At 53.6% G+C, this 15,704-nt stretch overlaps 2 protein-coding genes across 5 annotated transcripts in view; both read left to right on the top strand.

Moving 5' to 3' along the window:
• Positions 1-9,480, top strand: part of anks1b (ankyrin repeat and sterile alpha motif domain containing 1B) — a 33,862-nt gene extending 24,382 nt beyond the window's left edge. The window contains exons 19-28 of one of the 2 annotated variants that reach the window (XM_085901769.1): positions 44-196; positions 5,537-5,644; positions 5,723-5,929; positions 5,993-6,118; positions 6,193-6,264; positions 6,343-6,426; positions 6,722-6,859; positions 6,941-7,111; positions 8,017-8,108; positions 8,666-9,480. In XM_085901769.1, coding sequence (XP_085757895.1) covers positions 44-196; positions 5,537-5,644; positions 5,723-5,929; positions 5,993-6,118; positions 6,193-6,264; positions 6,343-6,426; positions 6,722-6,859; positions 6,941-7,111; positions 8,017-8,108; positions 8,666-8,714 — 1,200 coding nt within the window. In that variant the 3' untranslated portion in view covers positions 8,715-9,480. Of the gene's footprint in view, positions 1-43; positions 197-5,536; positions 5,645-5,722; positions 5,930-5,992; positions 6,119-6,192; positions 6,265-6,339; positions 6,427-6,721; positions 6,860-6,940; positions 7,112-8,016; positions 8,109-8,665 lie in introns of both variants that reach the window. The other variant, XM_085901768.1, reaches the window with a different exon arrangement.
• Positions 9,481-9,912: 432 nt separating this feature from the next.
• tbc1d30 (TBC1 domain family, member 30) lies at positions 9,913-15,672 on the top strand. 3 transcript variants are annotated; one of them, XM_085901770.1, is made up of 14 exons: positions 9,913-10,476; positions 11,063-11,227; positions 12,403-12,464; positions 12,594-12,659; positions 12,721-12,846; positions 12,915-13,100; positions 13,165-13,234; positions 13,299-13,397; positions 13,476-13,644; positions 13,716-13,821; positions 13,893-13,999; positions 14,074-14,204; positions 14,275-14,463; positions 14,542-15,672. In XM_085901770.1, exons 1-14 carry the CDS (start codon positions 10,086-10,088, stop codon positions 15,456-15,458), a joined length of 2,784 nt encoding a protein of 927 aa, XP_085757896.1. In that variant the 5' UTR covers positions 9,913-10,085; the 3' UTR covers positions 15,459-15,672. The 3 variants fall into 3 exon arrangements, with proteins under 3 accessions (XP_085757896.1, XP_085757897.1, XP_085757898.1); XM_085901771.1 differs by lacking the exon at positions 11,063-11,227; XM_085901772.1 differs by lacking the exons at positions 9,913-10,476; positions 11,063-11,227 and adding an exon at positions 11,461-12,140.
• Positions 15,673-15,704: the final 32 nt, after the last annotated feature.

Genomic DNA, 15,704 nt, shown 5'->3' with positions numbered 1-15,704 from the left:
AGCACTTTACTTCTATCAGCACTTCCTATCTCTGTCATGGCAGGTGAGACCAATCGGATACGATGGCAACAACCCGACGTCGGTGGCCGAGTGGCTGGAGTCGCTGGAGCTGGGCGACTACACCAAGTCCTTCTTGGTCAACGGCTACACCTCCATGGAGCTGGTCAAGAAGATCTGGGAGATCGAGCTCATCAACGTGAGTCCTCCCGAAACGGTCAGCCGCACGCATCTCTTTGCTTCTGGAACGTGCGTTGCGCCGAGGCAGCGCTGATGAAGTGATCAGCTGGAGGAGGCGCAGAGAGCCTCGTTATATAAGCACGTGGGCCGCAAGATGCTTCTCAGCGTCAGGGATGCCGCCTACGTGCTGCGGTGTGTGTGTGTGTGTGTGTGTGTGCGCATCTGTGGGATGCATATGTGACACGCAGAGAGCGCGAAAACATGCTGACACTCTTCATATACGTCAAGGCCCAGCGTGGAATTACATAAGTCTGTGACACGGCACGGGAGTCTGCAACATAAATGTATACACAAGTGTCTACTAGATATAGATAGATTTACAATACAAATACATAAAATACAAATAGATACAGTATAAATGTAAAATGTCATGTTATATAGTGCGTTTATGTAATACTGCAGGATAAAATACTGTACATGTGCAGTGCCGTCACATGCTACTAGAGGGGGTACAAGTCCAATGCGGTTTGCTTTTTAGAAACGTCCACAAGATGGCGCTGCTCGACTGTCACCTGTTTTTTTTAAGCGCTCAGGAGACTGACATTTGGTTTTATGATGAAGTGGAATGAAGACTTTTTCATACTCGTGCAAGGTCATTAATTATTTTTTTTATAGTACTTTGACATTTCGTGTGTATGTTGTAATAAGCAACACATCAGTCCAGTATGCACCAAATTGCCATTTTCAGCCACCTCCACTCCAAATGTAGAACGTAAGTGAGCAGCACCACCTCGTGGACATTTCTTGAACATCTCCTTTCAAGTGCAGGTCTTTTATTTTGAAGTGGAATGCAGTTGGCAACAGCCATCCCAGTTTGTTTGCTTTGGGATTCTTCTGCCGCTTGGCGTGTGAAGGCCTGTTCTGCTGTGCGTGTCTATTTGTGAGTTCGCGTAACAAACAGGGCCCGACTTGTCCGACGCATTCCCGTCACACTTTTTTGGACAAAAATGCATGCGTGTGCAAATATGTGAAGCCAGGACAGTCTTCCTCGCTAGCCTGTTGCCATGGCGACTGCCGGTTGCCATAGCGACGCGGGCCACGGTGATATGATAGCGCTTCATTGAAGTAAGCGCGCGTGTGTACCTACACGACTCCGGGTGGCCCGGTGCCAGTGACGGCGAACAGCGTGTGTGCGCTTATCACCTTTTCTGTCCGGACTCCAAGCGGACAGATTGCGCGGCGTCCCGCTGCCAGATGGTTCCGGGCCTTAAATATACATGGCGGGATCAAACCCGACCCGACGCTACCCCGTCGCTCTGCCGTCAAACCTTCGCATCCCCCGACTCTCATTTTGTAAAAGACGTATCATCATTTATATGTCGAATCAATCTAACTTTGCATATAGTATGATGATTTCCACTTTAGCTCCCAGCAATTGTTTTTATTGAAGGACGGCTACTCTGGATGAGTTTCCCAAACAACTTCCTTCGGTGACGCACGTTCATTAAAAGGAGGAATGAGCGTCACTTGCACAAGCAGTGACTCAAACATCCGTTTTTTTTATTTTACCTCCTTCGAGGTGCGCGCTTTCCACCCTTCAATCAACCTGCCGCATTGATTTCCCCCCGCCCCTCCCCCCCCCCCCCTTTTCCCCCCCTCGCTACGATCCGATCGTGAATCACGTTGCGTCGTAGTAAGCCGACGGACGCCATACGAGCGCCCGGCCCGCGTCGCCATAGTGACGAGATGGAGAGCAGGAGGAGGGTGCAGAGAGAGAGGCAGGGAGGGAGGGAGGGAGAAGGGGGGGAGGAGAGAGAGAGATCAGGCAGAGACATGCAGGCGAGCTGCCGCAAGCTAAGAAGAAGAAGAGCTGCCGAACGAAAGGGAGAGGCAACGGCGATAAGCAGAACAAAAGTGCAAGCGGACTAACCTCTCGGGAACGCGTCTCGACGTCCGGGAAGGTGAGCGCTGATACGTTTGTCTGCCGCGTCCTTATCGTGACTGATGATATTGAGAGTGTGTAGAGGGGGGGGCGCAGAGAAGGAGCTCAGTGTGTCCGAACACGGCTCGTACTCTTGGCCACACGTGTTTGTTTTGACGGACGGGTTCGGAACTCCAGGCGTAAAACGAGAGTCCTTGTGTCAACTTTGACGAACGCTTGTCAAACTTTTCACTGCCGCGGCAGCAATAAAAAAAAATTCGATTCATCCGTCAGGCTACCAAAAAGAAGCGGTACGCTTGGTTCTATTTGAAAAGTGGCCACAATTTGCTTGACAATTTACGGCAAAGTACGGCAAACCACAAAAACGAAATGGCCCAAAAAGCCATCTCAAATTGATCACACTGTCCAAACTTTTAATCATTCATAAAAGCAAACAAGAGCGGTTACATCATGTTATCTCAGAGGCCTTTCTCAAAAGTCTCGGAGCCACTCGTGATTCGATAAATACCACCGTGAGCTGAATAAGCGCCGTGACGGCTGCAAACCAATCCGGCGCTTGCTTCCTTCTGCACCAAAAGCCAGATTTGTGTCTTTCTGGTGTTAGCATCCTTGTTACTAGTCAAGCTATCCCACTATACTGTGACCTTTGGCTTCTGTTCGGTAGAACCACAGATATATCCCAAACATTTCGCTCCGTGAAAGCGCTCAAGAGAATCCAAGGCGGAAATCTGAAGCATCCGCATTTAGCGCAAAAATGTCGAGCTTCTTTCGACGCTACGACACCACAGCAACTTAGAGAGCATAAATCATGTTGACGTGAGCAGCGTGGCGTTCTTGGCGTGTGACCCATTTGCGTGAGGTCCGGAATAAGCAACACCGGAGGGCCCCCGACGCCTCGGCTCGCCTTTTTGCCATCGTCTATCTTTAGGCGCGCAAAACTATGCGCTTCATATTTAATCTACGGACGCATGCTACATGCTATGTGTGTTTATTTCCGTTATTTGCCTACAATATGCAGTATTTAGTATTTGTTGCTCCCCAATTTCGACTTTGACGCCTCTGTGTGTGCGCGTTGCTGCTGCTGCTGCTGCTGCTGCTGCTGCTTTGCATTATGAAACACGCATCATCTTTCCCCTCTGAAGTATTTTAGTAAGCCAGAAAATAGCATCAACTCTCATCCTAGCGTGTTTGTTGTGTGTGAGTGTGAGGGGATCTCATTTTCAAGTTGATCCTGCAGCATTTAACGCGCACGCACACACACACACACACAGTCTAGTTCCACTCCTCCTGCTATTAATGGAGATGCATCTGTCTCCGTGTAGGCGGGCTTCTTCACGCCGCTCCGCCATTGGCCGCACGCCCTCGCCCAGCCGTTCCATTGGTTACTGTACTGTTTTATCACTTCCAACACATTGCAACCCCCCCCAACCCCTCTTGGTGGCTCGTCCCGGTTGCCAAGCAGCTAGTTGGCGGTTACCCTCCAGTAGTAGACCCCCATCCCAAATGTGTGGTGTAGATAAACGATGTGTGTGTGTGATTTACGGGCCAGTCGATACTAATGATCCATTCCACACACTAGCCAAGTGCTGGCAGTGTGTGTGTGTGTGTGGGGGGGGGGGGCGGTCTCAGGTGTGAATGCGAGTAAAATAAATTAAATTAAAGAATATAATCAGCAGCAGCAATGGCACAATAAAAAGCAGTTGCTCCCCACAGAGGATAAAGAATATGTCACTTTGAGTATTCTTCTATTATTTGTGACAAGTCTCATTTGCGGCTCTCCTACCGCCAAGCTGGCGCTGAGATGAGCGTGGATCGATAGGATCTCCACTCAAGAGTCCATCTGAGGTAACCTGACGCCTGTGATTCTCTGACCCGCCGCCATCGATTCCGAAGGAGTCGACGGACGATCTCAGTGAGGTCACGACTTCACATTCTTCACTCACAAAAGTGGATCAAGGCCAAAAGGATGAAGCCGGAGATGGGGAAGCTAATTTGGACGTGGCTTTCACACGGCCGTGATCTGCTGCGATGTTTGGAGAGTTTTTCCAATTAATTTGCGTCTTTGGCATTCGGGCTGGTCGACAGCCTCTCTCTGAGCTTGCTTTATTTGTGCCGCCTTAATCCGTTAATCAAAGCCGCTCCCATCTGCGCTAGCGGCAGCGCTAACGAGATTAGCGCGGCAGCTGGCAAACCGGAGACGGAAAATCTGCGCGCTAACGACATCAACAGCGGACAGCGGCGCCCGTGCGGGATGACGTCGGGCGATGACATGGCGGCGAGCGCTCGTTTAGATGCGAACGGCGCCGCTACGCAGCATTGGCTCGCCGTGGCCTCCTTGGTCCGCTCGGTGGTGTCCACTAGGTGGTAACGACCTCGTCTTACGCCTCTTCCTGCCAATGTTGCTGCGTGTGTGTGTGTGTCTGTGTGTGGCTGCCTGATGCGGTGCTGTGTTGCTATGGCAACGGGTGAACTTCAGCTTGAGGTCTGCTGTACTTCAAGTAGATGATGTTCTTATGACTGCTGGCGCGTATTTACGAGTCAAGCATGTACGAACTACATGTTTTGATATTCAGCCCAGTATGAAATTTTGTGGACTCTGTAACTGCACCAAACATGTTGAAAATCCAGTCAGACTTGGAAATTTGGGAGGCAGACCCACAAAAAAAGTGTCGAGAAGACATTTTTAGGTTGAAGTGACTGTCCTTCTCGTTGAATAAACCCATAAGGATAATTGGACACACAAAGTTTTGATATCAGACTGCAATGTTAATGAAGCGTGTGCGTGTAAATGTGTGACTCAGACCTTTTGGGAGAGTCATTACGCTGGCGGCAAGGCCTCACATTCAAGCTAATTACCGCAACGGCCACACAGAGAGCCTGCTGCGCCAAGGTGCAAACGTCCCCGTCGAAGGCCGCCGGGTACCCACTGCTCTCTTTTTTTTTTTTTCCAAGGCTAAAAAAAAAAAAAAAGTGGTAACTGGCACAGTCAGAGGACGCGTGGTGGACGCGGGAACAATGCAGCCTTTTCATTGGCGTCCAAGCGTGTGCCCGTTTGTAATCAGCAGTAAAACAGCAACATGACAGTTTGCGTTTGATGGCGGCGCGGCGGAACCTTGCTCCATCTGATGATTCATTCATTAAGCGCCAGAAATGACAACCCGCCGTCAGAGTGCGGCAAGGTTAGCCGTCAGCGCTTCCACGGCGTTATGCAAGTCCAACTGTGGAAGGCTTTCATTTAGATTTGCATCAAGCCGCCCTTCAAGCGACAAGACCCTCGGAATGTTTATCTTGCAAAGTAGGAATTTGGAGAATTGTCCCCAATTAGCGTTCCCTTAAATAAATGCGTAGAAACAAAATGATTCATCTGAAAATTGAAATAAAAATCAATCATGATGTATGGTGATGGTCTCTGTTCAGGTTCTGAAGATTAGTCTGATCGGGCACCGCAAACGAATCTTGGCCTCGTTGGGGGACCGGCTCCACGAGGACACGCCCCAGAAGCCCCCGCGGGCCGTCTCCCTCCGGGTGAGTGCGGAGACGTCCCGCCGGAAGCCTTCCGACTCGACCCGGGCCGATCCGAGCGCCTGTCGGCTTTGTGCGCAGGAGCCCGGCGGCAACCACACTCCCCCCCAGCTCAGCCCGGCGGTGGGCCCGGCGGCGTACGCGGCGGCAGGGGTCCCGGGCGGCTCCTTGGACGTGCAGCACCTCATCATGCAGGCGGACGCGCGGCGGCGCCAGCGCAGCAACGACAACTACTTTGACGACGTGCCCAGATCCAAACTGGAGCGGCAGATGGCCCAAGTCAGCATGGTGAGTGACTGACGGGAAGCGCTCGTGTCTATCCCCTCCCCACCGACATCCGATTGTTGGCAGGCGGGCGAGTGGTGCGAGCCCATCACGTTGCGGCCGCCGAACGAGGCCACCTCGTCCACGCCCGTTCAGTACTGGCAGCACCACCCCGAGAAGCTCATCTTCCAGTCGTGCGACTACGAAGCTTACGTGAGCGGCACGTCGGGTTCGTCGTCACTTTGGCAGCGGCGGGACTTTTTGACGCGTGAGCTTTGTGCGTGCAGTACCTGGGCTCCATGCTGGTGAAGGAGCTGAGGGGCACCGAGTCGACGCACGACGCCTGCGCCAAGATGAGGGTACGCGCGGCAGGAGAAAGCTCCTCGCCTCTGGTGGCCTCAAGTGATTTCTTTTGGCTTGTCTCGCTTTCCAAGAAGTCGACGGAGCAGATGAAGAAGGTGCCCACCATCATCCTCTCCGTGTCCTACAAGGGAGTCAAGTTCATCGACGCCACCAATAAGGTTTGAAATGTTGTTCTCAATTCATTTGAAGTTATTTTCCAATTTAAATGGAACTTTTTCAAAAGAGTATGTCCGGAGACAATCTCAACCAAAGCCAACGAAAGCAAGCATCCTCCATTTTGGAATCTTTCTCTCTCATGAGTTTTCCTCTCATCACCGCAGGACATGAGCTTGCTCGCGCAGCAGAACGCCGCACCAAATACGCGCTGAATAATAAATGGCGTTTGTTTTGCGTCTGGCCCGAGACAAAGGCAGAATGATAATAACGACGCGGCGCCGGCGCTTTTGTCGGCAGAACGTCATCGCCGAGCACGAGATCCGCAACATCTCGTGCGCCGCTCAGGATCCCGAGGACCTGTCCACCTTCGCCTACATCACCAAAGACCTCAAGTCCAGCCACCACTACTGCCACGTCTTCACCGCCTTCGATGTGGTGCGCCTCTATTTTCTTTCCCCTCCCTCTGATGCCAAAGAAACCTTGTGTTGAATTCATTGCAATCCCGCCATTTGTCAGAACCTGGCCTACGAGATCATCCTGACGCTGGGGCAGGCCTTCGAGGTGGCCTACCAGCTGGCGCTGCAGGCGCGTAAGAGCGGCCACGGCTCCTCCACGCTGCCCGAGAGCTTCGACAGCAAGCCCGGCAAGCCCGTGCCCAAGCCGCGCGGCCTCAACATCCGCAAATCCGTAAGCCTGCCCGCCCGCTTACCAGCTGGCCTCATCGATGAGCTCGCTCCGCTCCGTCTGCGTGTGTGTGTGTGTGTGTGTGTGTGTGTGTGTGTGTGTGTGTGTGTGTGTGTGTGTGTGTGTGTGTGTGTGTGTGCGTGTGCGTGTGCGTGTGCGTGTGTGTGCGCACACATCTGCTGATTGCGCCACTGTTACGTGCCATCAAGCCTTAATTGCCATGCGTGGCTCTCCATCTCCAAGGACCCTCCTTGCCACGGCGTCCTCAGGCACATCTCCTCCGGCTCGGCCTTTGACCTCTATGCGAACTCTGTATGCCCCCTGTGCAGGTCATCATGTCACCCTCGGGCCGCTGGTCACTGGGCCACATTTACACCCCCCACCGGCCTCCTCTCCACCCTCCTCCTCTTCCTCCCTCCCGATTCTTCCATCTCGCTCAGTCGCAGGTCCTCCTCACTTTTCCTTTCCTCAGTGTGCACGCTTGGTTTTGTGCGTGTGTGCCGCTCCGGACGCCGACGCTGACGCCGCATCTGTAAGTCGTGGCTCGGGCTGAGCTCGTACTGTGGACCGCCCCGATAATGTGGGTGTGTGTGTGTGTGTGTGTGTGTGTGTGTGTGTGTGTGTGTGTGTGTTGCTAATCCGCTAACAAGATTGTGCGTGTGTGTTGCGAGTTTGCAGCAGCGTGTGGAGATTAGCCTCTGGTGACTCTCACCCCCTCCCTCCTCCTCCTCCTCTTCCTCCCATTCCTCCTCTTCATCATGTTTACATCGAAGCAGCCCACCAAAAGGAACGATTGGCCGGACTGCGCTTGCGGCCTTTGCTTCCATTTCACCCTCCAGTCACGTGGACATAGGCCGATGGGGAGGGATTGTTGCAGAAAGTTCATTTTCACGTGTGTGTGTGTTTAGATGGAGCAGGCGTCCATGGAGCAGAAGGGCCACGCCAACGTGCCGTGGATAGTGGAGCCGGCTCAGGAGGCCAAGAGAGGAGTCAACACCAAGTACGAGACCACTATTTTTTAACGTCGCCTTGTGCACTCCTTTCTGAGGGCGGGTGTGGTCGGAGGGGGCGGGGCCGCAGTTGTGGGGCAGAAGGGGGCTGGGAGCCAAAAGCAAAAAAAAAAAAAAACATCCCGCCAGTCCTTCCTCCTTTAGGCCACCTGCATGACAGCGTTTGGGGTGCACTTGTGTTTCCACCTCTAGGGGGCAGCGTCATTCCCCCCCCCCCCACTTCCTGTGTGTGGGTCAGTCATTTCCTCACATCTGTTTTTCCTTTCTTTCTGCGTTCTACTTTATTGTCCGAGCGTCCCCGCCCCCTGAGAACTTGATTGACAGGTGCCCGGGAGGCTGTTGTCATAGCGACGGCAGCAAGTGGAGGAGCGCTTTTGGTTTTGTTGTCTTTTCTGTTCCTTTTGTTGCATCAAATGACTCGCTGGTTTACTGAGGTGTCTTTCTAAAGCATGTGGCTCGTGAGACGCATGTCGGCGCCATTTTGCTGGGGGGGGTGGGGGGTGATGGCGAGGGCTCTCCCGATAAGTGATGTCATCTCATTTTGCAGGGCAGTGGCGGACGCTCATGTCTTTTACTGTGGAAATCAAAGAATGTAGCCAGCCATAAACACACGGACCTTGTCAGGCGTAACACGCACGCTCTTTACAAAGGACTACAAATATGGACTCCCGCCCCCTCTCTGTTCCGCGTTTAACCTTGACTGCTATGTCCGGACCAGCGCGCGTGCGCACACACACACACACAAAACGGGGGACTGAATGATCTGCTCCAACTTTTTTTTGACGGGAAGGTTACCATGGAGATGGACTTGTGGGCATGTGTAATTGTATTTGTTTTTTTTTTTAATTATAATTTGGACTAATTCTTCTGCTATGATGTTTAATACAGTATGAGAGTATTAAAAAGACCACCCTGATGATCTTGTGCAATTCTTATCATGTCACATTATTTTTCTACGCGTTGGAGATTGATGGCCGCCCCCCCCCCCCCCCTTCCTCCTTTAAAAAACAAACACACAAAAGGAAGCGTGAATGTGCAGACCTCCGTCCCTCCTCTCTGGACTGTGTTCTACTACTGTACGTATAAGATCCAAGGCTATGAAATGTACATAAATATTTTGCCAACTCATTGTTGATAGCTGTAATGTAAAAGATGGACCGAGCGTTTGCGGCAACGGAAACAAAAGCTAAACAAAGACAAAAAGGAAGACACGTGCTAGATGATTCTATAGGTAATGTATTTGGAGTGACATTCATGTATATAGGCTTGGAGCTTCCAGCACGCTGATTTTTGTAATTTTATGCCATTATTTATAACCCTGTAAAGCACACATGGAATAAAATATGACTTGTACAACCATGACTGAGATTGGAGACTTTTTTTTTTTTTTCCCCCACAGTTCCAAACTAAAGAAGTGGCCTGTTATTAGGTACGTTTTATTTGTTTGTTTGTTTAACAAATTTCAAAACATAAATGTAGATCTATATTTCAACAAATGGATTTAATTTTCATACATTTCCAAACCTTACACTTATACAAATATAGATTTTTGCCGTATTAAAATAAAATACTAACTATTGGTTGGGACTTTTTTGTATTCCCCAAATATTAGTTGTGACATGTCCCTGCCATCCCAATATAAACCTCCGCCCATGCGCCAAGAATTGGAAGAAATGTCAACGTGGCCGGCTGTAAGGAACAAACTGGAACGGTCGCTTTTGCACTTTGAGGATCCTGGCCTCTGATTGGTCGCTTTCGTGACTTTAGGAGCTGCACTCTGATTGGTCGATCAAAGCTGTCGCACCTGTCGCACCAGCCAAACTTTGGCAGAGTTCGTTGGCCTGAATGTGGGCCGGCCAGCTTGAGGAAGGAAGTGGGAAAAATTCGCACGGAGCGATGCGAGAGCCCACAATTTAAGCAAAACTTCCAAATTGTGCGTGCACAAAGTCGCTCGTCCAACTTCAGCCATGGCGTCCGAGGTGCAACTTTTGGGAGTTGACCTATGCGACAGTTTGGTTAGCTCGGACGACTTCTCTGGCTTCCAGCGGTGGATCGGTCCAGCTGGCTCGTCCGGCAGCGGTTCCCCGCCTCCAGCGTCACCCTCGCCGCCGGACCCTGCTGCGGCCGACAACAGCGACCCCGACGCGACCACCCCGAGGACCTCCATCGTGGACTGCCTGCTCGTGGAGCTCTACGACACGTACAGCGGTCGGAGAAACTTGGACAGCTGGGACAGTTCCACGGAGGCGTCCGGGCCGGATGCCTTCCAGGGCCGCTGCAACACCGGATCCGGATTCCTGCAGGAGCTCCAGGAGAAACACACCAGGAGGCATCAAGTCAACTATTTGGCCCGCAAAGGTGAGCGACCAAGAGTCGGTGGCTTGCGCGCAAGTTAAGATGCCTCTTTGGATCACATTCGCAGAGAAACGGCGTTGCATGAGTTATTTTTTTAACTAGTATTACTTAAACTAATGCAAAAAAAGTCTCATTATGATTCATATGCACTGTCGCGTGTGTGCCAGAAAATAATCCCATTGCTAACTTGAGCGACAAATAACACACCAGCAGGGGGTGCTAGCCCGGTAAATACAAATCTTTATTTACCTGCTCTTCATGCCTCCATTCAGATTCAAGGAGCCAAAGTGTCCTGGTAGTGGGGAAAAAAAACATTCAAGACGGGACTAAACGCTAATGAGCATGTTGGCAGTGGACATTCTTGTGTGGGGGTTGCCTGGTCACCCGCCATGTGACCCCGGTCAAGTTAAAACAATGCTGAGTGTCAACACCCAATTTTGGACTTCCTGAGCTGTCACACCCGCAGCATTCTCGTCACATGACATGGCAAACTGACTGTTTCACCTCTGTACTGCCCCCTGCTGGCCCCGGGACTAAAATATGGGCAGTACTGTAAGCGTTTTCTTTGCTCTTTCCCCCCTCCCAAAAGCCCCCGAGGAGCTCCGCGCCATCATCCAGGAGGTCAAATACCGCACGAGCGTCCAGTCGGCCAAGCTGATTCGCCAGCTGAGACGGCGAGACCGACTGGTGCACAAACTGCACAAGAACTACGACATCATCACGGCTTGCCTTCAGGCCGTTTCCGAAAAAAGACGTAAGAAACGTTTAGAAATTGACAGTCTGACCTGACAGAGTTCATCTTAAACAAATGGGAATGAGCGCACCCTGGTGGTGCATCCTCCTGCATTTTTGCACCGCCTCCTGATGACGTCAAAAGGGCGGGGGGGGGGGGGGGTGAAGAGGAAGAAGTGTTGAGCATCATTCGCAGCGGTAGCCCTCTTCATCGAAAGCCTTTTTAGACGGTACCAAAGCGGACATTTGGTGATTAGCAAACATTTTTTTTGCGGACGAGTCGCCAGCATGAGCTGACCGCACGTCGGACTTGTTCAGGGCTCAGCATGCGGCAGGAGCGCCTCGGCGGCGCCTCCGCCTCATCGCTGGCCGGCAGCAGGAGGCCTCGAACGGCCGGCCGGCAGCGGCAGCGCCGGCAGCAGCAACAGCAGCTGCAGCAAGCGTCGGGCGGGGTCGCTAGCATCATCAGCAGCGTGCTGAGGAAGCGCAACGGCATCTCCAGGAGCGCACCCAGGTTGCTCTGCACGCTCGAGCCAGGTGACGTGCGCGACCGGACGACCATCACCTAAAGAGAAACGTCACCCAAACCAAGCATGGATGCACCTGGACAGAAAAAAAAAATCATTAAATTGCCTGCAGACAATTTTAGAGAGGAGGTCATTGGTGCTCCTGGGGCGGAAATCGTTCATCTCATTCCAGATGAAATCTATTTCTAGTGCGTGTGGAAATGTGCAAGTGTACCTAATTTAATGGCCGCTGAGTGATTGTTAATCTGCGCGTGATTGACAACCGAAGTGGGCGTGGATTTGGCGTTAGTTAATCCTCTCCAAAAGCTGCGAGCAAGCGGCAGGAAGAAAAAAAAAAAACAGCTCGGGGAATAAAAGGTGCAATGGCGGACAATATCGAGGACGAACCAGACGAGGCCAAGCAAGCAGGTTTTGTCGCATCTATGGATTCAAAAGCCAGCTACATTTCCGCTTCCGCCTATTTCAATACTAGTGGACTCCATTCGGGTGTGGTTTACATGTCAAGATGAGTTTTTAGCACCGCGACGCAAAGGACAGTGACACTGCTTACTGCGCGTGCGCGAGCAGGACATCAGCAGCGCGCTGGTCGCTTTAAACAATGGAATGACTGGTTTTACTGGTGTAAAGTCGTTGTTATTTTTTTAAACCTGTGCTTAATTTTTGTTGGCAGGAGTGGACACAAGGCTGAAGTTCACCATTGAACCTTCTGTTGGGAAGAATGGATTTCAGCAGGTCCAAATATATCCATTCATTTTTGTTCATGATTTGAGAAAACAGACCAATTTGACAAACCTTCAAATGTGTGAAAAAATGGCTCATTTGCACTCCCTAATATTTCTTTTCAAACAATTTCTCCTGCAGTGGTACGACGCCCTGAAAGCTGTGGCCAGACTTCCGACCGGCATCCCTAAAGAATGGAGGAAGAGGGTGAGTCACTCGCAGGCATCGCCGTCCATCCACGCGACTCACCATTGTGGGCGTGGCCTAGGTGTGGCTGACGCTGGCCGACCAGTACCTCCACAGCATCTCCATCGACTGGGACAAGACGCTCCGATTCGCCTTCAACGAGCGCAGCAACCCGGATGACGATTCGCTGGGCATCCAGATCGTCAAGGTCAGTGCGGCGGCGACGGGCTCATGTCCTCGCCCGTTAGGTGAGCGTCTGCGCCCGTCGCTTCTCAGGACCTGCACAGGACGGGCTGCAGTTCGTACTGCGGCCAGGAGGGGGAGCAGGACAGGGTGGTCCTGAAGCGGGTTCTGCTGGCGTACGCCCGCTGGAACAAGGCGGTGGGCTACTGCCAAGGCTTCAACGTGCTGGCCGCGCTCATCCTGGTGGTCACGCAGGGCGACGAGAGCGACGCGCTAAAGGTGACCTTGACGCCGACCACGTCTGGCCACCCGCTCGGGATCACGATGATGATGTCGTCCGCAGGTCATGATCTACCTGATTGACAAAGTGCTGCCCGAGAGCTACTTTGCCAACAACCTCCGCGCTCTGTCAGGTACGGACTTTCCATTGCCCTCCGAGCACACGCGTCACGTGACCCCGCGTGTCGTCTCCGTCAGTGGACATGGCGGTGTTCCGAGACCTGCTGCGCGTCAAGCTTCCCCGCCTGTCCCGACACCTGCACCGCCTCCAGAAGGCGGCCAATAAGGAGGCCGGAGGTATGACGTCGCCGCACGTGGCTTCTTCCGACGTTGTGTGGCGCTCCAAAATATCCCAACTGACGTGGTCTGGGCCAGGCAGCTACGAGCCGCCGCTGACCAACGTGTTCACCATGCAGTGGTTCCTCACCATCTTCGCCACGTGCCTGCCGGCGCCCACCGTGCTCAAGATCTGGGACTCGGTGTTCTTCGAGGGCTCCGAGGTGCTCTTCCGCGTCGCCCTCGCCATCTGGGAGCGACTCGGAGAGTGAGGGCAGCCTCCGCTCAGCTTTTGAGTGCCGCAACACCGTTTCCAAATCGCATTCTCACATTGCGCAGGAGGATTTTGTATTGCCAGACGGCCGACGAGTTCTACAGCACGATGGGTCGTCTGACCGAGGAGATGCTGGACCGCAACCTCGTCGACCCTCCTGACCTCATACAGGTTACAAAATCAATTTAAAAAAAAAAAACAGCTGCAATTGCCTTGACAAACGAGTCCCAAACGTCTTTCAGGAGGTCTACGGGATGGCGCCCTTTCCGTTCCCTCACCTGGCCGAGCTGCGGGAGAAGTACACGTACAACATCACGCCCTTCCCGACCTCGGTCAAGCCCAACGCAAGGTGAGGCAGAGGGGAAGGGGCGGCGGAGTAAGTCGAACATTACTTGACGGCTTGCCGCGCGCCGCCCTCGCCAGCGGTCAGGAGAGCGACGACGAGACGGCGGAGGCGGACGACCGAGACGCGGTGATGTCGGCGCTCGGCTGTTTGGGGCCGCTGGGGGGGCTGCTGGCGCCGGAGATTCAGCGGTACCACAAGCACCTGAAAGGTCAGAGCGCTCGGACACGCGCCGACGCTGGGACGAGCCCGCGTGACGCCCGCCGACCCTTTGCGCCCAGACCAGCGAGCCGACGTAGCCGAGCTGAGTCCTGGCGCGGTGGGGGGAGGAGCCAGGGCGGAGCACCGGGCGGCCATCAACAGCATGATGCTGGAGCGCATGAGCACTGACATCTATGCGCTCAAGAAGCAGTACGCTCGCATCAAGAGGCGGCAGCAGCAGCAGGCCACGCAGCTCTGCATTCGCACAGGTAGCGAGAAAGGGGGGGGATTTGACGCCAAAGGTTTTGGGAGTGCTAACCTCGGTCTCGTTGCTCACATCCTCGCAGACAAGTGTCCCGCCACCCGCGTCCTGGCGTCCCAGCTCAAGCCTACCAGCGACGTCATCAATCATCTGCTTGTGGGTCGCAAGCCCCGTGGCGCCTCCTCAACAGTGGCTCCTTCACGCGCGAGGGGCTCTCCAGCCAGGCGGCGCCGCCGCGACTCTCGTCTCTCCGACGGCAGCGTGTCGTCTGGCTGCGGAGGAAGCGCGGTGTCTCCCCACCCAGCTCGGCGCGGGAACGCGACCCGGACCGCCGCTGAGCCGGGCTTGGGAGTATGTCAGCGGATGGATGAAGAGGGGGGCCGACCGGAAGGCGGGATCGGCGATGGCTCCTCCGCAGAGAACGTTTCCGCACAGGTGGAAGAGGTGGAGGCGCGACTGGGTTCCGTGCATCTGGACGAAAACCTTCAAAATACCACTTTGGAAAGCGCGCCCGCTCCTCCGGCTTCTTCAGTTGCTCCGGAGGGCTCGTCAAGTTGCGCCAATGGACATTCCTCCGCCGAGGCGCCGCCTCCCAGCGACAGCGGCCTCCCCTTTTCACCAACTTCCACTCTGAGTCCATCTCCTTCTCCGGTTTCCACATTTACGTCTGCTGAGCCGTCGTCCTCGCCCACGCCGCCTTCCACGCCGCCGCTCAGCTCCGCCCACCTCGCCGCGTCCTCCACGCCCATTCAAGGCTTATACCAGACACGCTTCCTGTCCACGCCGTCCCTCTCCTCCTCGTCTCAATCGCACCTGGCGTCCTCGCCGTCCATGACGAAGCCGCAAGTCTTCTCGCCCTTCCCGTGCGTCAAGCTACCCAAGAAGTCGGCGGCGGCCCGAAACCTGGGCCTGTACGGCCCCACCTCCAGGACGCCCGCCGTCCGCTTCCCCCAGCTGAGCCGCAACTGTAGCAGCGGCGCCGGCACCACCAGAAGGCGCTGAGAACTTTTGGCCACCAGTCAGTCACACCGTGACATGGCTTGGTGAGAGCAAATCTGCAGGTCGGACCGGACCAGATTGGAACTGACTCCGCCCACCACACTGAAGCCATCCACTTGTTTCTATGCCAAGAAGAGATACCAAGCAAAAGTTTGCGATTAAAACGCAAAATATCTATGCTTGCATTGCAACTGTTGTAGAACAATTAAAACATTGAAACAGACTTATTGGAGTTCTTGATTATTTCAC

The sequence above is a fragment of the Syngnathus leptorhynchus genome, chromosome 21, assembly GCF_054491065.1.
Source record: "Syngnathus leptorhynchus isolate UIUO chromosome 21, UIUO_Slep, whole genome shotgun sequence".
Lineage (NCBI taxonomy): Eukaryota > Metazoa > Chordata > Actinopteri > Syngnathiformes > Syngnathidae > Syngnathus > Syngnathus leptorhynchus.
Note: the sequence above shows the minus strand (reverse complement) of the source record. Positions and strands in the feature narration are given on the sequence as shown.

Bases quoted from the DNA above. Each gene is read 5' to 3' on its own strand.
- tbc1d30 (XM_085901770.1), top strand. From the start codon at position 10,086: ATGGCGTCCGAGGTGCAACTTTTGGGAGTTGACCTATGCGACAGTTTG. The intron at 13,235-13,298 runs GTACGGACTTTC...CGTCTCCGTCAG, and splicing joins CAACCTCCGCGCTCTGTCAG to TGGACATGGCGGTGTTCCGA. The intron at 14,464-14,541 runs GTAGCGAGAAAG...ACATCCTCGCAG, and splicing joins GCAGCTCTGCATTCGCACAG to ACAAGTGTCCCGCCACCCGC.